The sequence below is a fragment of the Protopterus annectens genome, chromosome 3.part0 (genome assembly GCF_019279795.1).
Source record: "Protopterus annectens isolate FY-2018-M chromosome 3.part0, PAN1.0, whole genome shotgun sequence".
NCBI classification, from domain to species: domain Eukaryota; kingdom Metazoa; phylum Chordata; order Ceratodontiformes; family Protopteridae; genus Protopterus; species Protopterus annectens.
In genome coordinates this window covers 1,273,846,688-1,273,869,749 of record NC_056731.1, presented here as the reverse complement: position 1 = coordinate 1,273,869,749, position 23,062 = coordinate 1,273,846,688, and the positions used below count along the sequence as shown (strand labels likewise).

Here is a 23,062-nt window from a genome sequence, read left to right as displayed (position 1 = left end):
CATACTACAGTATGCTACCCTGTGTATGCACACATGTGCATACTATATGCTATTGTACAGGCAAATGTGTTAACATGCACAGTGCACTCTGTGGCTGTCATACAGTCATGGATAATGTTCATACTCCTGTGTCAACCCTATACAGGTATCTCTGGCATGCCGCACAGACATGAGTCCATTGCAGGTGAGACTGTCATCAGTATCATGCATGTAAAAGCATAGATCTATTCGCCATGTTGCCAGTTAACACTTGTACACTTGATGTTTGTTCCATTCACGATATACAGGTCGCGTCATCCATCATTCACACAGGCCACCCATTTGCAATATATACAAATGAAATGATACACCGACATGAAAATAGAATATTTGTCATTGCTACATGTGTGGTCAGCTGTGCATACAGCAGTGGAGGTGTTCTACAATGGAGGCATATGTACTATACATTGGAACAACACGTGTGGTATGCAAACAGTACCACACAGTGAGCTGTGATATGGGAAGCCCAAAGGAGTCACCATTGTGTTATATGCCCCTGCAATGGGTGCACACATTGTGATGTGTCATCTGACATGTCCCAGACACATAGTGTATTGGCTGCAATAATGTTACACTATCCCATAACCCATACCCCACATACAACCTGTTGTCTGCATAGCCCTATGGATGGTGACATATCTGACACCTATGGGTGTATGTCATATGGGACAACACAGACATGTGTGATAGATGGCCATCACACACATTTGTCCAACACATGTGCACACATGGCCATGGGGGATGGCCAGAGATACGTAGCCACACAGTAGATGTGATGTGTATACACCCTGTTCCACATTGTCCACACATGGTCCAATTATATAGCCTTAGTTGACCAATTATACAGTTGATGTGGTACACTGGACATCCTAAAAGCCTGTGCACAGCCAGTGGAGGTGTCACTGACGTCTGCCATATAAGATGTGTTGAACATCACGCCTGTGTCATAGCATAACAGTAATCACCTCTACAGCTTCCACAGACATTGACACCACCTCAGGCCACAGATACTGTACATTTCCCTTGCTGCTGTAGGTACAGCAATGTCATGTTGGAAATGGTGAATTGACAAGTCCGCTATGTGTGGACATGGTTGCCAGGCAGCTAAGACTGTAGTTGTGCTGGGGTGTCATCTGTAGGTCCTCTAGTGACCTGTCATATGACACAGCATGGTTTGGTATGTACACACCTCAGCATCATGGGTCACAATCCACAGTTATGTCATGGATATGCATGCAGTTATGGCTATGCAATGTGTACATATTATGCACTGTATAGCAATAGATGCCTCATGATGCCATGCAATGGCACAGTGTCTGTACTTCACACTGTAGAGCAATGTAGATGGCTCACACTACCCTTCCATGCACATGCACATTTGCTAAACATGCATTCTATCAGTAGGGCATGCAGACAGCACAGCAATGTGATGGCCATTACGATGCTGTACATGTCAGGACACCATTGTGTCAGACATGTATGCATGTTAATGCACACGTCAGCAGATTACATGTCAAGGTCACGTCAGCCATGTGTACTGTTATCCTGTTCTGGTCCACATGGTGCATCACGAGGATGCATGCATACTACCATGATTGTGTGAACTGCATGGCTACTGATATGGAACCTGCTTGCTATATTGTGCACCCCAGGGGGTATGCTTACTAACACTATTAATGTCTGAGCTGCATGCCATCTACTGTATCACAGGCATGCTGCATACCGTCTGTCAAATCACATGCATGGTGTGTGTGTGTGTGTCTGTGTGTGTGTCTGTGTGTGTATGTGTCTCTGCATCTGTTGTAATTTAGAGTCTTTCTTTGCATTCACAGGTGATGTAGATGCGTTACCCTCCTGTGGTCCATCTGATGTTAGTGTCCCCACAGATACTAGCAGTGATGAACATATGCATGAGGTACAGGCAGGATTGTCAGGGGCTGAATCTGTGCCAATGGTTGCCATCCCAGCTATGTCCCCCGCTTCCCTGCACACAGTTCTGCTGCCAACACATACCGCATCACCAGGGGCCATAGAGGAAGGACAGTCAGCATCTGTTAGTGTGGAACAGGAACATGTGGTGGCTACAGAAGGTGTGTCTCCCCACCATGGTGTCAGTGTAATGTCTGCAGATGTGCCACACAGGCATGTGGCCGGTGCTGCTCGTAGGAGGACCTCTGGCAGACATGCACCTGCAGGACAGAGTGCAGCTGCTGGTATCACCAGATGCATGTTCCAGACTGTAATGGTGGCACAGGCACATGCTGAACAGCAGAACAGAGAAGGGCAGAGGCTGCAGAGGGCTGCTATCCATACCCTAAATGACAACATCCAGGCATTGGCAAATGCTCAACAGCAGATTGCTGATGTTCTGGACAGGCGATTGGGTGACATGGTCGGAATCCTTGACCATGGCATGGCAATCCGTGAGCGTGAGCTGTCTGTGCTGGAACATCTGGTAGGAGTGAGGCGAAGGCCAGCTACACCACCTAGTGCAGGTCGACGTGAGCTTGCCACCTCACATGCCCACTCCCATAGTACCGGTAGCAGTAGCAGTGCAGCTGGTGCTGCGCTGTCCACATCAGGACACAGCAGGCCACGTGGATGTGGCCCTGTATGTTCCCAGTGGGAACACGGTTCCAGTGGACATGTGTCGTCGGACAGTAGCCAGTCTGTACCTCCGCCTGGTAGTGCCCGTGCAACCCCATGCAGGCACAGGTCACGTGGCCATGGCCGGACACAGTGAGCTGTACAACCTGGTCTGTACAATCTGGAGCTGTCAGTAATACCCCTGTGTAGGCCTCACAAAAGGCAGAACTGTGTGCACACATACACGCACACAGCAAACACATCTGTAGGGCACCACAACACCCACATGCATACTGAACAGACATGTCCAATCATATCACCGGCCCTTACCCAGACACATGATGTCACCCATTGGTGCAGCCTATGCCCCTGGCACACATTATCACCCTGTGCATATGATGAAGCCTGTGCCGCATCCCTGTCATCCACACCATTGGTGCAGGGACATGCTCAAATGGTCTGATGCACAGGGTGAACAGAATAGTGAGATGTGTATATTACATTAGTTGTGTACGACTAGTGAGGGAAGTGTATATTACATTAGTTGTGTAAGAATGGTGAGAGACGTGTATATTACATTGGTTGTGTACTGTTGACACGCACCAGACATACCATGTAGTACAGGTGTAGCATGCATTGTTATATGTTCACAGTATGTGTCTCAGTAAGAACAGTAACAGCATGTTGGTAATGATGCCCAGGTTCCCTCCTTATGGTCTACATGCATGTGTCTACAGGTAGCAATGTTTGCAGTCTCCCATGTGTAACTGTGGAGTACTCACAGGCACGTATGGCAAACTCAGCATGCTATACGTAGCCTCAACTGGACAGCTGGAAAGTCAAACATACCACAGATGTCCACACATATACTGCTCCAGCAGCCTGTGTGCAGTTTAATAGGTTACAGTGGCTAGAGACGTGACATCCATACCAGGTCACATCACAGGTATGTTGACATGGTGCAGGGGATGTACACAGCGGTCTGGACAATGATAACGTTAGAGGCCACTTGATAGCATGAGGCCTCACTAAGTAGCAGTAATACCTTGTCACAGTACAGGAACATGCCCACACTCATGGGGTCGACAACACTATAATGCACACCCATAGCGTTGAGGTGAGGACACTTGCTTATATGGTCATCACCCTCACAGTACTGTGCACCCACATGAAGCGACACAGAAAAGGGACATGTACAGGTAGCCAGTACGGCTGAGACCAATGGCATCAACAGGGTAGTTGACTGCATCACCATAAGGGGTTGGGATCCTGTGTGTTCTGTATGGTAGCATGCACCCACACTCCATGCACCAGACAGCCATACATATATACACACACACACACACACACACACACTGTGGAGACCACAACTGTCATACATATACGAATAGCTGATGTGTGTGATACACACACCACACCTGCCTACGTCATGCTTTCCACACTGCAGTATGTACAGATGTCTACAACAGTGTACAGGGGTGTGTCACAATTGGGATGTATTCCCCACCATATGTGGCATATATATGATCACACACACACACATGGCAGTACTGTGAATGATACATCTGCTATATAATGATACGTCTGACAGACATGCAGCAGTATTGGCCGCATTATGTGTACCAACGCTATGTCCGGCAATTGTGCTGCTATATGCACACGGGAGGATGTAAGTGCTACAGGTGTCGAGTGACGTACAGTCAGTAACACCTGACCACTGTGTAGGTTTTGTGTCTTCACCGTCAGGTAACAGAAACATAGCATACTGTTTGCACATGTAATGGTATGATGGCATGTGACACACCTGTGAGCCGTACATGGCGAACATCCATCTACACAGGTGGATCACCACTTTATATACACACATCCATCCATACCTGATGTACATCCTACCGTACTGTCAGTATGTCACCATATACAGGTGTCAATGATGGGGCTACATTGCAACCGCATGTTGTAGTTCAGCACAGATGAGTTACTTACATCAGCTACTGCACATGCATGGCAGCTGCATGCACACTACAGTTTGTACATGTGTGTTGGTCCTACATGCCTGTCATGTAGCCATGTTTGTATGCATTGCAAGCGGTGTACATGTGTGTTGACATACATAACACATGGACTGTTGTATGATATGATGGGTGTCATGGGTAGCTAGTACAGAAGGAATGTGTCCTCAGTCAACATTGCTACCTCACGTACTGTTGGCATTCAACAGCCATGGACCCACCTCCCATTTGCATGCGTATGATTGCTGTAGCCACTTGTCTGCACGGAGGACAGCAAAAGCTATGCTATGTACATATGTGTTGTGTGTGTGGTCCATGCACATATCCACTGCAATTGCATGTATGACATATCCAAACATGTGTGTTCTTTGGTGTACAGTGACAGTCATCTGTCACAGCTGTGTAAGACCCAGGGCCCCTGTTATGAGTAGAGCTGACCTGGTTAGGTACAGTGGTATCATTGCAATGCATAACACATGATGGAACCCTGTCGGTGCATGTGTAGTCTGCACAGTTGCTGTACACCTATGTACAGTCCACTGGTCATGCGTCACACGGTGCTGTGTTGATGTATTGCTGGTCCAATGACATGGTGGTGTCTGAGGGCTACATTGTATACTGTGGTGTGTACCTCTGTGATCTGCACCTGAGATATCTGTGATGGCTCCTGAGTGTGTACTGGTCAATACATGTGAGTGGCCGTCATGTACGTGGGGGCAGTAATACCATACTGTGCCCTTCCGTGTTTAGTATCCGTGTGCATGCCAGATGGCCCTTTGCAACTGCTAAGTGTGTGAGCATTCCCAGTATGCCGTTGTGTAGTTGGACACACAGTACATTCCAAACTGTGCCCTTACGTGTTTAGAATCCGTGTGCATGCAAGACGGCCCTTTGCAAATTCTAAGTGTGTGAGCATGCCCAGTACACCGTTGTGTAGTTGGACACACAGTACATTCCAAACTGTGCCCTTATGTGTTTAGAATCTGTATGCATGCAAGATGGCCCTTTGCAACTGCTAAGTGTGTGAGCATGCCCAGTACGCCATTGTGTAGATGGACACGCAGTACATTCCAAACGGACATGTGATACTAAGTGTGTGGGCATGGCCAGTGACACCTTGTGTCGGTGATGTGCCTCTGTGTATGGGCATGGCCATTGACATCCTGTATAGCGATGGTGGACATCCAGGCAACAGATATCCATTTTCAACATCACGATGGATGCCTACATTGAACACACTCGCTGACTGTCTTGCAGGGTATACTGTCTGTGTCGCGTCCCGTATCTATGTAGTGTTGTTGTAGTGCTCCGTAGATATTTAGTTGCCCCGATCACACCACTGCCATGTGTTTGTCCACATCTACCTTGGGACAGTAATATGCTTTCAGACTGCTCACTCTCTATACATTCCCTATCGGCGTCCTTGCCTTTGCGGAAGATGTCATCCACCTAGAAGTATGCCCCTGGGAGTGCTGTGTTCAGTAATCTCGGTAGCACATTCTGTAAATGTGTATTGCTGTAGTGTGATAAGGTAGTTAGGTGTATGTTTGACTCCCAGCCCTGCCAAGTGTGTGCCTGTGTGTGTGTGTTTCCAGCTGCCTGTGGGCATGGTAATGCTTTTAGACGCCTCACACCACATACATTCCTTATCGGCATCTTTGCCTTTGCAGATGATGTCACCCACCTAGATGTATGCCTCTGGGAGTGCTGTGTTCAATAGTCTCGGTAGCGTGTTCTGTAAATGCGTATTGCTGTAGTGTGATAAGGTAGTTAGGTGTATGTTTGACTCCCAGCCCTGTCAAGTGTGTGTGTTTCCAGCTGCCTGGCGACATGGTAATGCTTTTAGACACCTCACAATACATACATTCCCTATCGGCGTCTTTGCCTTTGCGGATGATGTCACCCACCTAGAAGTATGCCTCTGGGAGTGCTGTGTTCAGTAATCTTGGTAGCACATTCTGTAAAAGTGTATTGCTGTAGTGTGATAGGGTAGTTAGGTGTATGTTTGACTCCCAGCCCTGCCAAGTGTGTGCCTGTGTGTGTGTGTGTTTCCAGCTGCCTGGGGACACGGTAATGCTTTTAGATGCCTCACACTACATACATTCCCTATCGACGTCTTTGCCTTTGCAGATGATGTCACCCACCTAGAAGTATGCCTCTGGGAGTGCTGTAGCGTGTTCTGTAAATGCGTATTGCTGTAGTGTGATAAGGTAGTTAGGTGTATGTTCGACTCCCAGCCCTGCCAAGTGTGTGTGTGTGTGTTTCCAGCTGCCTGGGGACACGGTAATGCTTTTAGATGCCTCACACCACATACATTCCCTGTCGGCATCTTTGCCTTTGCGGATGATGTCACCCACCTAGAAGTATGCCTCTGGGAGTGCTGTGTACAGTAATCTCGGTAGTGCATTCTGTAAATGCGTATTGCTGTAGTGTGATAAGGTAGTTAGGTGTATGTTCAACTCCCAGCCCTGCCAAGTGTGTGTGTGTGTGTGTGTGTGTGTGTGTGTGTGTGTGTGTGTGTGTGTGTGTGTGTGTGTGTGTGTGTGTGTGTGTGTGTTTCCAGCTGCCTGGGGAAATGGTAATGCTTTTAGATGCCTGACACCACATACATTCCCTGTTGGCGTCTTTGCAGATGATGTCACCCACCTAGAAGTATGCCTCTGGGAGTGCTGTGTTCAGTAATCTTGATAACGCGTTCTGTAAATGCGTATTGCTGTAGTGTGATAAGGTAGTTAGGTCTGTGTTCTAATTCCAATCCTGACATGTGTGTATGTATGTGTGCGAGTTTCCCGCTGCATGACAACAGTACATTGCTTTTACACTATTCACTCTCTGTAGAATCTGTACGGCGTCTTTGTCTTTGATGCTGATGCCAGCAAGCTAGACGTATGCCTGTGTGAATGCTGTGATCTAGTAATCACAGTAGTGCATTCTGTACATGCGTAATGCTGTAGTGTGATAAGGTAGTTAGGTCTGTGTTCTGATCCCAACCCTGCCAAGTGTGTGTGCGTGTGTGTGTGTGTGTGTGTGTGTGTGTGTGTGTGTGTGTGTGTGTGTGTGTGTGTGTGTGTGTGTGTGTGTGTGTGTGTGTGTGTGTGTATATCTATTTATATATATGTAATGTAGATAGATATTGATATGTATGTGGATATTAGCACTATTGAATGTGCTGCATTATCTGTACGTGAACACCTTTGATGTATGTAAATCTGCTATGGCTTTGTGATAGTGCACATACTGTGTGCTGTAGTGATCCTGGGTTATAGTTGTGTAGTGACCAGTTATTCTGTTGATGGGTATTACAAGGGACATTGACAACAATGATAGTACAGCACCTTTAAACAGTTGTGTGCACATCTCAGCAACAGTCAGCAGTGGTTATTACTTTGGAGGATGAGTATGGCTCATATAACTATGTATTACCTGACACTACTATGCAAATCAGGTTAACATTACTGACTACCATTTATCCACAGGTTGTGATACAGATCCCGATAATGTATGTGTATACATTGACAGGTACAGGACTGGAATATTGTTGAATGCATGCAGGGGTGTCCATGGCCAGTAATGGCGATCTGTACAGCCTGGCAGGCTTCAGTCTGTGACTGTCCCACAACCTCCTGTATATGCATGACACATGCTGAAACTGTGTACATGCAAACACACACACATGAAACAAACAGCTAGGGCTAACACATACACACACACATTGCATCAACATTGGGCCATGCAAACACTGTTGTCCCTCACACACACACACACACACACACATACTTACATGTTGATTGGATGGCTCAATGACAGGCTCTGGAAATGAAACACCATACCGTGTGCATATGATGACACCTGTGCCACCACCTGTAATGTGTAACATAGATTCAGGAACAGACTAACATGGTGCTGATGCTCAGGGTGGCTTTATAGCACTGTATTAATGTTAAAATGTTGTTAACACAAAGTGTGATATCCTTCTAGGTGTATGTAAGCAGGCATGAAGTATTGGAGCTATGACCATCAATGTAGTATAGTTTACAGCACTGTTGATTCTGAAGATTTATTATCCATCCATGTGCCGTTTGACTGACGTGTGTAGTATTGGCAGCATGTGTTTCAGAGTGTGCAGTACGTGTGTGATGTGTATAGTACAGATATATACATGCTTACAAACGCGTACACTGGCTTACACAACATTACACGGGCTTCAACATATACTTACACTAGCTTACTCGTTCTTCAACATGCGCACACGGGCTGACACACGAGCACTCATGCTTACTCATGCTTACAGGCGTGCACAGGCACAAACACACTGTCAGCAGGCTTGCAAAAAACTTCAGTGATATCAATGGCATACACCATCAGTTTCCTGACTGTACCTAGAATAAATCATAACACGCCTCTTCCACTGATGAGTAACTGACAGCAAACGTGTGACACATTGCTCCGATAGGATTACAGTGTTTTATACATACACACTCATGATGTCACCTATCTTCTACTCTGATAGCCCCTTAACCTACTCTTCCACTGTAGTGGCTTGGCCCATATGGCATGACGAATTGTGATTCACTATCCTCAGCCTCAATTGTATCGGATTGCCTACTAATGCTTGGTTACATCTTTGACAGAGCACTTGCACACATAGCAACCAGTACTCAGTAGCCATCTTGTCTTCAGCTTGCCATTCACCTGCATGGTGAACTAACTGTTAACGATAATTACAATTTCTATGTGTATTTTCAATATTTCTCGTTTTAAAAGTGCAGCGCGTTTTCGCGCCACTGCGCTACACTTACACACTGGAGATCGGGGGAGGACAAATAGAGTTTTATTAATTTCAAATGGAAAAATATGCCACTGTCCTTATATTTGGCTATTGGCATGCTTCTTCAGCTGAATTCATCCTTTATTTGCAGCTGACATTGCTCCATTTAGCTACTTGCAGAACGTAACACGGTTAACATCCGAGTACTTTTCTGTACATAACTCTACTCTTATACGGACAGCTTACTGTTTCATGTATCACAAATTTACATCATTTGCATAGCTTTCACCTATAAATGGGGTAATTTGCATATCCTAACATTGTCCACGCAACGTTCGGTTTAGGGGCTGTCTTACACGTCCCTACAGGATATTGCTGAATAGCTCAGCAGACATCTTGCCTTGTTCTACTCTTCCTCTACTTGTACACACCGGCCAAGGCTCCATGACCCCTGGCCTAAGCTTTGCTGTGTGCTAATATGTCTATTTGTGGAGTATGCGTGGCTGTAGGTATGTTTTGACCTGCTCCGTCTGACATTTCTACAAAGCAGCTCCCACTTTCATCATTTGTAATGGTGACAGCCCTATAGGTACTATATATACAGCTGTGACATTTGACATGTCAACACATACCTGCGGTCAATACTAAACTGACTACTTCAGCGCTTTTCATACCTCCAGATTTTTCTTGCAGTAGTATAGTTGATAATACTGTTTCCTATAACATGTATCTGTTTCTGATACAAGATATATCATTTTATTACACCACTACACACAAGAAGAAATCACAGGCCAGATGCCATTACATTCCTTTTGCAGGACACACCCGCCAAGAGTGTTGTGTTCCTCACAAAAGCCAACAGGTGCTAATCAAAACATATTATGCTATCATCTACCTTATGTGTTCGCCGGTATTTGCGCTTTCCGTCAGTGGCAGAACTCACATGCGAGTGTGGGAGACTGAACACTGTATCAGGGACACTGCATAACACCCTGAGGGACACTGTTAACCTTCCACATTGACTATCACAGGGCATAAGTATTCATTCACATTTATCGAGGTACATGCTTTTGACTTATACATGTTTTGTCATTTGTCATCCATCTTTCTTCATACCTGTCCACCTGATATCACTAGTTCTGTACATTTATTTATGACAGGGTTACCTTCATACCTCTCAACTGTACACATTTTGGGTAAATGTTCTGAACTTAGACTTGTAATGTTGTTCCTTTTTTGTTATAATTGTGCCTTTCTGGTAAATTAGTGGCAGGTCATTAAGGACCGTGTGGTTAGATAATAATGACAGACATTAGTAGTTTATAACTAATAACTCTCAAAACATTCATACTAATGAATTATCCATTATTCTATCAACGTTCTAACTTTCTCAGAGGAATATTTAACATAGTCCCTATTTGTACTTATTTAAATATGCCTTTGTCCAGATGTCTTATTCTGAAAGGTTGAGAGGTATGGTTATCATCTTATTCGTATGCATGTACATCCATGATAATCGCTTACATGACACTGATATAAGTCCCTACGTCTTCCCCCAATGGTTTATACAATATCCATTAGATGGGTTCTTCATTTTTGGAAGGTATAGGCGTGTGCTATACCCACATAGTAATATTAATCACTCCCATGGGACGGACCTAATAAATCTGTGCCAACCAACACCTGTGAACCTAGGCCCATTATTGCATACCCATGATTCCCATACCTGACACCCCTCCACAGTAGTCATAAAACATATTTAATGTGAGCGATAATAAAGTATGAAGATACTTCTAAGAACTATCCACTCTCCGCCTGTCGGGACATATGTCATACATTCTGTCAACCCATGTGTTATTACCCTTGCACAAGCTACTGTTGCACGTACAGCTATAGCTGTGGATGTGACTTCCTTTGCATCAATAATTACTGGCCGTTGCCTGTAGACAACCACTTTTTGGAGTCCTGCAAAGGACACCTATATCCATGTTTAAAGAGTAGAACTTGCACATTTGGCACACTGGTACTTTCCGGGCAATGGTTTGGAAAGCAGCAGTGTATTTACCTTTCTTGCATGTCTGTATGTCTATCCATAATAGCTATGATGTAACCTATTTATGTACATGTGTTATATCTACAAGGACAAATGTTTCTATGTTTGTTATGTATATATCGATTTATGTAATTTTGTGTGTGTGTGTGTGTGTGTGTGTGTGTGTGTGTGTGTGTGTGTGTGTGTGTGTGTGTGTGTGTGTGGTATGTGTGTGTGTGTGTGTATATATATATATATATATATATATATATATATATATATATATATATGTACATTCTTTATTTCATATGTTTAGTTTAAGTCTGTGGATATATATCTATACACAAATATATATATACATATAGAGATATATAAATAAACGTGTAGAAAACAGCATTCATTTGCTATGCTGTGAGCGGATTACACATGCGCAGGTGCACTTGCATATCCTTATTGTGGGTTACATATGTTTACTAAGTCTTTGTGCTTATGTGGGCTTTCTTAATTGTGATGGTACCAGTACAATATCTGTAATCTGGTTAGCGGACATATGCAAAACACATGTTCAGCTTTACATATTTAAATGTCTTTACAGCACACACACATTCATTAACTCATATGTGCTGTAGTCGTAGTTGACCCGGGACTGCATTCACATTGGTCGGATGCTGTAGCCACTATACTATTGGTGTTCTGACTCATTTATATGCATACCCATAGTACATAGCTACATTAACATATGCCTCACGGCTTCACTTACAACACAGGCATCAATTCTCCTGCTGGGAAAAACGTGGTACTACATATTACACATTCCCTATTCCCTACTGCTCTGGACCCAAGCTGCATATTTAATCACTCCAAGGATATGCAGAACTCCAAGGCTTATAGTCCTGGCACATACAAGTATTTGATTGTCAGGGTTTTCCCGTGGTGATCTGGGTTTAGGCTTGTCTGTCTGGTGAATGGAACTGCCCTGACCGAGTTCAAATGTCAGATGAAGTACATGGACAGAATTTGTCCATTTTATAGATATTTACCTGTGTTTACAGACACAGGTCTTTCGGCACCTGTCAGCAGCTTTTTGTGTTGGCAATATATAATATGGGTGGGGGTGGTTACAATACATAATCCATGGTGAGGGGTGTTCCCATTCACATTTGATTATTTCCTGTATGCATTCATACGAGGATTATTATTTTGGACATGAATTAACTACAGGTATGCAGTGGTACAGTAAACAAATGTGAAGGTTTGTTACTGTAAATATGTATGGACCTCTGTAATACACTGTTGTTTTCTGGCAAATCAGTAGCTAGTCATTAAAGACTGAAGTCAGAACATAATGACAGACAGTTGAGTTTCAGACTTCATACTATTCAGGAAATTAATGACAATGTACAAACTGTTATTCTATCAGCTTTCTCAGTTTCTTTACAAATTGTCCATACTTTTTGGCCTTTGTCCCACTTTTATTCACGGCCTTGTCCATATATCTTGCTCTCAGAGGTTGACAGGTATACTTTTATTCACGGCTTTGTCCAGATATCTTGCTCTCAGAGGTTGACAGGTATGGTCGGTCATACCTACACACACATTAAGTGTCCCTCACACAGTAGAGCAGGGTTATCCTGTTAACGTCAGTGCCTTCATCACCCTTATACCATGTGCCACTATGCGAATGTGTGCAATATATTTCCGCTTATTCGTGTCAGGACACATGCGTCACGGGCAAGTGTTTGATCCTGGGTAGTAGGTTATGCATGACCACTTAGAGCTGGACAGTGTCATACACCTCTAATGCACATTCCAACTTCTCTCCAGATATCTACAGGATTGGACTTTGTGTCTTCCATTCTAATGTTTACACAGGTTACGTATCCCATGAGGGATATCCAAAAATTGTACCGATCCACAACAAGAGGTATACCAAACATCATTTTGGAGTTACAAAAATGTGCTGAAGTCGTGTGCAATCCTGCAACTGCCTAGGGTGACACCACCTACTACATATGCGTAGTGGTCACTATGTGTAGCTGTGGCTGCACCACACCAGTAGGCCAAGTATGGCTGGATTTGGTGGACGTTCAGGTACAGAAGTGGGTTGTGTGATGTGGAGGGGATGCTGGGTAGTCCATTATGCATCCAGGTGTGTTGCATTTGTTATGGCCAGTTCCATCCAGGTGTGTTGCATTTGTTATGGCCAGTTCCATCAGGACCAATCTGTGGGTATGTGCCGGTGACATATCTATACATTTGTATCGCACATTTCAATATTCATCTGTTTGTGGGATTGTGTTCTACAGTATGGCCTGTCTGGTTATATTACAGCTGTTTATACATGTGTTTGTGTTTCTTAAAGCTTCACCCGCTGCTCCCTAATACACCTCTGGTTCACCTATTCTGCATACGACACAGTATCACCTTGGAGGATTGTACCATTACCCATCCACCCCACACACATAGATTCCTCACACCCCATACATCTGTGCTTTGGTTGTTGGCCCATGACACGGCCAGAGTAACACATTGAATACCCTACATGTGTCTTGTACCTGTATGGTTGTGTGGACTACCCTGCCATGTTTGCTTTCCACATGCTATACCTCACGCACATAGGTACACGCCCATACTTCTCTTTCATCACATGTTTGGTATACCCGGGTACTACTGTTCGACTGTGACATATCCTGACAAGTTCGGCTTGTACCGCTGACTTCCTGATTTTGGCGGCCTGTTGTACTCATTGGTAGGATGCCACCTTTTCCTATGTCCAGGATGGGATATATTCCGTACACATATCCAACTGTAGTGGACAACACCTCCCCACAGTCGACGGTAGGGTTGCCACCTTTTCAATTGGCCAAAGTGGGACATGTTTGGTACACACATCACATTTTACAGGCCGACACATACCCATGGTCAGTACACAGGATAGAACTTAGACTCCTTGCCTATATAAAAGCTTATTCTTGTAGCAGTTCAGTTGCTTATTCTGTTTCTTATAACATTTTTGTAATTTAGATACAGAAAACCTGTTTAATGCAACTATTACATAACGTATAGGGAATAATTTTGTCCTATAATCTCAGGACATTTGCCATTGTTACAGGTTTTTGTCAGGACACAACTGCCCAAAGAGGGACTGTTGCTCGCAAAGTGGGACAACAACCTACTGAGCAATACCACCCAAAAGCTTTATGATACAACACCTTAAACAATAGCCCCGTTAGGGTGCCAAGGTGCAGGTATGGTCATTGTGCATTTTGTGTACTCCTCCCCATAAAACTATTTTTAGTCCATAGTCACATAGTTTTTATTAAATTTGAAAGTCTCACATGCAATGCAGATAGTGTGGTAGTATTTATATGTCCCCCTACCCAGACTCCCTTTCAACCCTTCCAGAATTTCAGTGATCTTCATAACCTTCTAATCACTTCAATGGCCATCTGTGATCTGCAGTTATATGAGTGAGCATGAATCTTGTGCTAGAATTAATCTGTCAAAGTTTGATGCAAACCACCATATAAATAGCTTCTTGACTTGCAGTGCATAACCTCCAACTGAATGTCTGCGTTCAGAAATTGTAATAGGTGAAGTACTGTCTGCAACACACACATACACTCAAACAATTACACACACACACACACACACACACACACACACACACACACACACACACACACACACACACACACACACACACATGCAAATTACACATGCACCAAAACATATTTCACAAAATCCTGTTTTACAAAAGTATTGTACATTCCATAGTGCACCATGAGCTTTTAATATGAAAAGTAAAAAAAAAGAGAAAATCAGACAAGCTGTCAATAAGAGACTGACACTGAGGCACATTGTCTGCCATTGGCAGGAAATATTAATTGATTTTGTTCATTCACTGTCTAGTTGTAATCCTGCAGATGTATGGAGGAAAACTTGCATCAATTTTGTGAAAAGAGGGTTGGTGGTTGGTATACTTGTTAAGTCACAGGGTTAGAGTCTCACCTTTAAAAGAGAAACTGGCTGGGCTTAAAATGACCAGCAAGGGCAGCTAGCCTAATACTAAACTATGTTGTGCAATAGTCTGAATAAAGAAAGAGGTGAAGTACTGACCACAAAATGAGTACAATGTTTAAGCTCTGCTTTTGCTTTCCCTCTTTTTTATTTTTATTTTAGTAATTTGCCATTGGATTTAATTTTGACCTCAGTTTTTTTAATTTAACACCTTTTCAAAATATACTTTTCAGTGCTGAACATATTTCTGCCATCCTGCATTACCGAAGGGCATTGAGCAACAAAACAAAAAGGAAAATCCTCAAACATTTTGAGAAGCTACCAAAGAAGGATATGCCTAAAAATCGGATGCTATTCTCTGAAATTAATGTCCATAGTACTGCCGCATGTCTGCCGTATGTGTAATAGTGTACTATATTACCTTGATTTAGATTAGACTCTCTTCACATGCTTTGTAAAAGTTGATCCTTGTATGTTGCAGTGTATACCAACTGTTACAAATGTTAATGCACAATACCTTCAATGTTGTGTACAGTTGTTGAATAAACTTACAGTGTCAATAACAGAATTAAAAAAATGGATTTTGTAAATAAGATAATGTTTTAGTGGCTGTGTGCTGTAAGCTTTAATTAAGCATAATACCAAATGTAGGTGTTTTATTCTTTAGTGAGATAACAAAATCATTGCTACAGACTGACAACTCAAATTTTTTTGCATGTTCTTTTTTTAACAAGAAACATGTTTTTTTTAATTATCATGTGTGACACAGACAATTTTATAATTATATAAATGAAAATAAATCATAGCAGCACAATCTCAGTTGCAAACATTATTCCTTACAAACAGCACCAGCACAGCAGTATCTGCAAATATTATACATCACTTTTAATATATCCAGTCATTGTCAGTCAAACATTGCATAGCTCATTCAGATCCTGCCTTGTTTTAAACATTGTTTCTTGTCTGCATGTAATAGTCCACATTTCCCATTTTTCTTGTGTAATTTACTTCTATCTTTTCTAAAGATCCCAGTTCCAGTTGTTTTATCTCTACTATTTTTATTATGTCTAGTAAAGTTGGATTAGAGTTTGATTTCCATTTTCTAGTTATTGCCTCCTTGGCAGCCATCATAATTAGACTCAGCAAGGCCTTTCTATGTTTAGACAACTCCAGCTCTGTATCATATCTCAGAAATATTTTCCGTAGTCACTTCAATTTGCTCACCCAGCATCTCCAACAGAGCAGTCTGCAGGAAATCTTTAAATTCAGCCAACTCATTACACTCCCAGAAAATATGTTCCCAGTTATCTTTTTCTTCCCCATCACATCTCCAACATTTGCTGTCTACCTGAGGAAAGATTCTTTGGAGCCTGCTTGGGGTATAAAAATATCTATGCAAACACTTCCAGGCATAGATCCTAAATCTAGATTTTGTTGCATATTTGGAAGACATAGATACAGAAGGCAATCTTTCACCTGCAGTCCAAATATGTTCTTACCATCTTCCCATTGTATTACCTTTCCCTGTCTAGTTATTTGCTCCCAGTATCCTGGTTCCTTTGCTAGTTTTCTCTAATATACTCCCACATCCTCTTACCTATTATCTGTATCCCTAATTGTAGTCACCCCTACTGGCAGAATCTCCTTTCTCCATTCCCATATTGGCTTAGTTCTTAGAATACCTTCTGCTACTTTATGAATATAATATTCTGTATGATTATTGTTGTTCTCCTTAAAGGTTTGCATACAAAATCCCACTCTCTCCCTCTTACTTGAACTTCCCCCTGTTTCTTCATAATCTCTTTCCATTTTGATTTATAGTTTTCTACTTGTGCTATGTATAGGAGCCTTAACTGTGTTGCTCTGAAATACCTCTTCAAATCAGGTAATCTCAAGCTGCCCTGTTCTATTTGAAGAATACGTTTACCCCATTTGACTCTTGCTGTCTTCCCATCCCAGATAAAATCCTTCAACTGTTTATTAATTACTATCCATGACTTCTCTGGTTGATAAAAAATATGCCTGACCTATAAATAAGACTAAAGGGACAAAAAACATTTTAACTACTTGTATCTTACTATCAATATTCATATAACAGACCTTCCGTTTTCTCAGTTTTTGTATTATCTTTTGTTTGGTCTCTTCACACATATCCTTAGCTGCCATATCGGTGTCACTTTTAATCCATACTCCTAAATACTTCATTTTATTCAGTGGCAGCTCATGATATTGGACTGCAGGACTGCAGCCCACCAGCTGTAAACCAAAATAAAGAAAAAACCCCACCAAAAAAAAAAAAAAAAATTCTAGCTGTAAACCAAAAAAAAAAAAAAAAAATCCTGGAACTCCATGCATGTGTGCTCAGAAACTTGAATCCAGACTGTTGTTTAACCAGTCCAGATTCGGAAAGAAGGCAGCAGTCTACAGAGGGTCTATACTGAATTTTCAAACATTGTAACAGAGATCTCCGTACAGCGTGGAATGGGAAGGTTTCCCTTTGCTGCACTGTAGTGAGATCTTGGAGTTGGTATATTTCAAGAACAAAGGGATGGGGGGTGCAGGGGGGCTTGCCATCCTACTTAAAGTGTTAAGGTAGGTGTTTGGTGTAGTTTTTTTTAATTAGATATTCAAACTTTTGAAAGTTCGATCATATGGTGTCGACCATATGACAGTCGAACTTTCAAACGTTCATTTATCTAATATAGACCCCCTGCGGATGCCCCAGAAGTCTATGCAGTTACAACTGCATAGACTGGAAGGGGATCGGACTGCAAGGTCTGCAGTCTGTGCATGCTCAGATTCCCTCTGAATGAACTAGAGGAGGCAGCACATGCACACATGCATGACATTCCGGTGCCGAGAAACAGGAGCTGCTGCAATTTCAACTCAGCATGGGGAACTGGCAATGCATGTGTTGCATTCTGGTGCCAAGAAACAGGAGCTGCTGCAATTTCAACTCAGCATGGGGAACTGGCTTATTTATTTTGGGGATGGGGAACTGGCTTATTTATTGAGGATGGGATGAGGAGTTGGCATGAAACAGCTGCTTCTGCAATTTGAACTCAACATGGGGAACTGGCTTATTTATTCCCGGGATGGGGAACTGGCTTATTTATTGAGGATGGGATGACGACCTGGCTTGAAACAGCTGCTGCTGCAATTTGAACTCAGACTGGGGAAATGGCTTATTTATTCTGGAGACAGGGAATTTGCATGGGATGAGGAACAGGCTTGAAACAGGAGCTGCTACTGTGGACTTTTGAATTGAATAGAGGATAGGATGGGGAACTGGCCATCTGGAGCAAGCTAGATTCACTCAGGTACTGGCATGGGGAACTGGCCATCCTGAGTAAGCGCAATTCACTCAGGTACTGGTGTGTGTGTGTGTGTGTGTGTGTGTGTGTGTGTGTGTGTGTGTGTGTGTGTGTGTGTGTGTGTGTGTGTGTGTGTGTGTGTGTGTTTGTGGGAGGGGGGGTGTATCTGTATCTGTGTGTGTGGGGATCTATGGGGGTATTGATCACGGGTAAATGTGTGTGTGTGTGTAACCTTTTCCCATACCTGTTGTCTTCCACTGCCCTTTGCCTTTCTTGTTACAGTCCTGTACACATTCCTAACCAGGCTAAGCTCTATTTTAAGAAAGTATCTCTGCACATGAACAGAAAAATTATGACATGGCTAATGCTGTGCACAGTAGAAGTATGATCTCTGTTACTCTGGACATAATTCAAATTGTGATACAGCCCAATATTGCACTTATATAATGTCTAATAAATGTAATAAATATTTAATAATGCTTCATTGTATCTTGTCATTTTGCTATATTATCTGCTCAGATGCTATTTATGTGTTTAATGAATAAATTTATTTGATCATGCAAGTTAATTAGTCCAAAGAATTTCTGTAGCCTCAGACCAGTCCTAAAAAAGGAAAGTACATTTTTAAATATGTATATGTGGGTCCTCTATAAATGATTGACATTTCAGAAAGTTGATTTTCTAAAGATCTAGCCAAAATGGTTAACGCTTTGAAATGTTAACAGCAAATTTGTACAGAAAGACTGTTTCCACTGAGATTGCAGAACAGTGGGGATCTGGGAATTTGTCTTTTTGCCCACTGAAGTGCAATCTTGGAGTTGGTATATATAATTAGCATGGAGTGTGGGAGGTGCAGAGGGCTTGTCCCGCTACAAAAACAAAGTGCTTGATGTTTCATTATTTTTGACATTTCAGAATGTTGACCGTTTTATCTAGATCTTTAGGAGGTTGATACTCTAAAATGTCGATCTTCTGAAGCAGATCCATATAACCAACACAAAATTGCTGACTATTAATAAACATACATAATTATTAATGTTTACAGTAGTCTATTAACTGTGTGAAAATTATGATTTAATTTGTTGCTATTAAATTTTGACAGATTATTTGCAAAATCATAATCAGTAACATGGAACATACATTTTAACATGTTCAGAAACAGGCCTGTAAAAACACATACAAAATGACAGTAAACTTTAATAGATCAGAACACAGGCAAATTTGTTCTGCATTAAATATTCGCTCATTGTAGCTCTTCTTATGTGGGAAAATAACTGAGACTTAGAAAATAATAGCTGGGAATTGTTTTGTATGGCTTTGGGGGACAGTTGCATACAGCTGAAACAGGTTTAAAGAATGAACATTCAGAAGCAGACTATAAATAGTGTTCATTTGTGTACATCAGACATAGCTTTGATAATGTAAGATGTATTAACGTGTTGAATATGGATTTATATGCTGAATAGGGGCAATAATTAATATGTAATAATTTAAAAGTGAGAGCTGAAATAATACTTTGTGCTACTCTTTCACTGGTATTCACTTGACATTTGTAGGATAATATAATGATACTGTCTTGTATCAGCTAGGGTAAAACATCTCCAGCCTTTATACAATACTGTTTTGGGTAGATAAGTGCAGTTTGTAGAATAAAGTACTTTGGATGGTAGGGTATATTCAGACATAGTTTTCCAGATGTATTTATAATGGAGCTGGAGCTGTCAGAAGGTAGGACTCTACTCAGTTTCCAGACTCATTTTAATAGATATTGTACAGTCTGTTTCATTTGGTGTGGTAGGAAAAAATAAGGGCTGGATCTAATCAGATAGCGAGATATTTAAAATAGAATATAATGTTGATTTCTTTACATAAGGGGTAATTTCAGTAGCAGTAATTCTTTGGACACTGGCTATTTGCAAACAGCACTGCTTATGTTGTAAATGCATTTAAAATGCACAGATTAGAAAAAGGCCTACAGCTACATCACCAGCCTAAAGAATTAACGTGATTAAGATTTGAAGTTAAGAAAATGATATGCAGAGAATAAAGGATGGGTCATAGAGCACATTTGTGTTACATAACAACAGTGACAATGATTATTTATAAATGTTACCCAACTGAACCTTTACTGGTCTGTTTTGTAGACAGTTTATAAAACAAGCAAGTGGGCCCTCACCAAAGCTAAGATAAAGCATTCTTTAGAATGGTCAATGATTTACCATTGTTTTATTCTTTTAGGTCTATAAGACTCCTGTCATTAAGCTTTGTCTGTGATCCGTTGTAATATGGAGAGCTCTGACTATGCTGTAATCCTGCCTGTATCAATGATATACATGAAATAGCAGACTGTACTTATTCACAAATTCTCTTACTTCAGTATGCACCAGATTGCTGAGATATTTTGCAAAGTGAACTCCCCCACACTTAAGTGGGTCAGAAAAAGAATTGAGCATAGCTGGCATCTCACTAACCTGCTAGAGAGTACATTTCAGCTCATTCCTAACAGTCAACTATGCAAATATTACCACAAATATTACCACACTAGTGACATACAGTTGTAACTCTCTTACCCTAGACTTAGTATGTCAGCATACATTCCTTGATAGATGACTGCATGTATCACTGGATGACTTAAGCTCAGTGCCCCGTGCATTTGCCATTGCAGTGAATACCACTGTCCAGAACTCAAATGCTCCAGATTTGAATCAGGGTGTAACATACTATTATTTGTGTCAAGAGTATAGACTTCTGGTGTACCTCTTGCTAACTAACTGAAGGACATGGTTTCAACTGTTCTTATCTCTCAGTGCTTTCTTCATAGGACTGTTGGCCTGATTAGGGTCTCTCACTTGATTATTTCCTGCCTGTATGACTACAACTCCTTGTATCTGAGACTGCCTAAAGCAGAATGTTACCATTTATAGCTGATGCAAGGCTCCACAGCCCAGCTGTCTCTCTCTCTCTCTGTCTCTCTCTCTCTCATTTCCCCCAAGCTAAGGGTTTGACAAAGCTGCATCCATTACAGTTTAGCAACCTGGAAAAGAAACTTAGGGAGAGGCATTGCAAGAAGGTTGACTTCCTTAGTTTAGGTTGTGGGGAGCTTCAAACAGACTTTCAATAAATCTGCACAAATGTTATATAGAGGCACATGTTGTCTAAACTGTTAATTTGTATGGAAACTAACAATTTTGTTTAACTTGCACCAGCAGAATATGTGGTTCTTTTGTAAATTAAATTGTTTTGTACAACTAAATGTTGTTTTAGCTGTGTTCACTGTGATTTGCATTTTTCTTCTGAAGACAGGGAACTGACTGTGATGTTAAGGTGGTTTGTTTGCTTCCAGGAATGCCATATTTTATCTTGATATCAGAGTGACATATCAATACCAGTAGAAAAACAGGAATATCTCTGTCTGCAGACTCTGAATTTAAAGTTTAGAAAGTTGTGGATATTTAGCTGATTATCAGTGAAAATTAATACAGCTAATGAACCTATGAGACTGCATTGCTTTGTTTAGCAGATGTCTATTAGTGTTTGTGCTGTAAAATATAAACTAAAACTTTAAAATGAAATCCAAATTATTGTAGAAGTAAAGCAGTGTGCAAATTACAGTGTTTATGGTAAATGGGGTGAAATAGCCAAGTAATGAGACATTGGCATGGCTGCAGGGGGGAGGCCCCATTTGACCATGATTTTAAAGGGGGAAGGGTGACAAACTCAAAGACAGCCTCGGCTGAACTATACCTCTCCACTGTCCAGATTTTCACAGAATAAATAGATTTTTGCTTCTTATTTTTGTTTTGTTCCTTATAAAATTTGTGGTTTTCTGGCGAATCATTTAGGAATTAAGTCACTAAATAATGACAGACATTGAGTTTCTGACTTCATACCCTTCAGAAAAATGCATGCTAAAGCAAGACCTGTTATTCTGTCAACTGTCCAAGTTTATACAAGAGCAATTCTTAATACTGTCTGTATGTTCCCCAAATATATTTGGCCTTGTCCAGATTTCCTGTGTTAAGAGGTTGAGAGGTACACGCAAATAAATCGCTTTATAGAATTAGGTATATCCAAACCTCTCAACTGTCCCTGACTTTGGCTCAAAATGTTGCTCTCTCTGTAATAATCTCTCTGCAAAATGGCAATTTTGGAAGAACATGTGGAGGGTTTACAATTAATAAATAATTGTAATGATCAGAGTTCTAGATTACTTTTATTTCAGAAATGCATGTAGATTCTCTTATTTTGTCAGCTGCTCAACTTAACAGTGCTAATATTAAAAAAAGTGTCCCTT

The 23,062-nt window shown here is 41.7% G+C and overlaps 1 protein-coding gene across 4 annotated transcripts in view; it reads left to right on the top strand.

Moving 5' to 3' along the window:
- The window catches only part of LOC122796727 (exocyst complex component 3-like protein 4), a 2,022,901-nt gene extending 2,006,720 nt beyond the window's left edge, over nt 1-16,181 (top strand). For 3 of the 4 annotated variants that reach the window (XM_044065430.1, XM_044065431.1, XM_044065429.1), the window contains one exon: nt 15,688-16,181. In XM_044065430.1, the coding sequence (XP_043921365.1) occupies nt 15,688-15,859 (172 nt within the window). In that variant the 3' untranslated portion in view covers nt 15,860-16,181. The remainder of the gene's footprint in view (nt 1-15,687) is intronic. The other variant, XM_044065432.1, reaches the window with a different exon arrangement.
- The last annotated feature ends 6,881 nt before the right edge of the window (nt 16,182-23,062 follow it).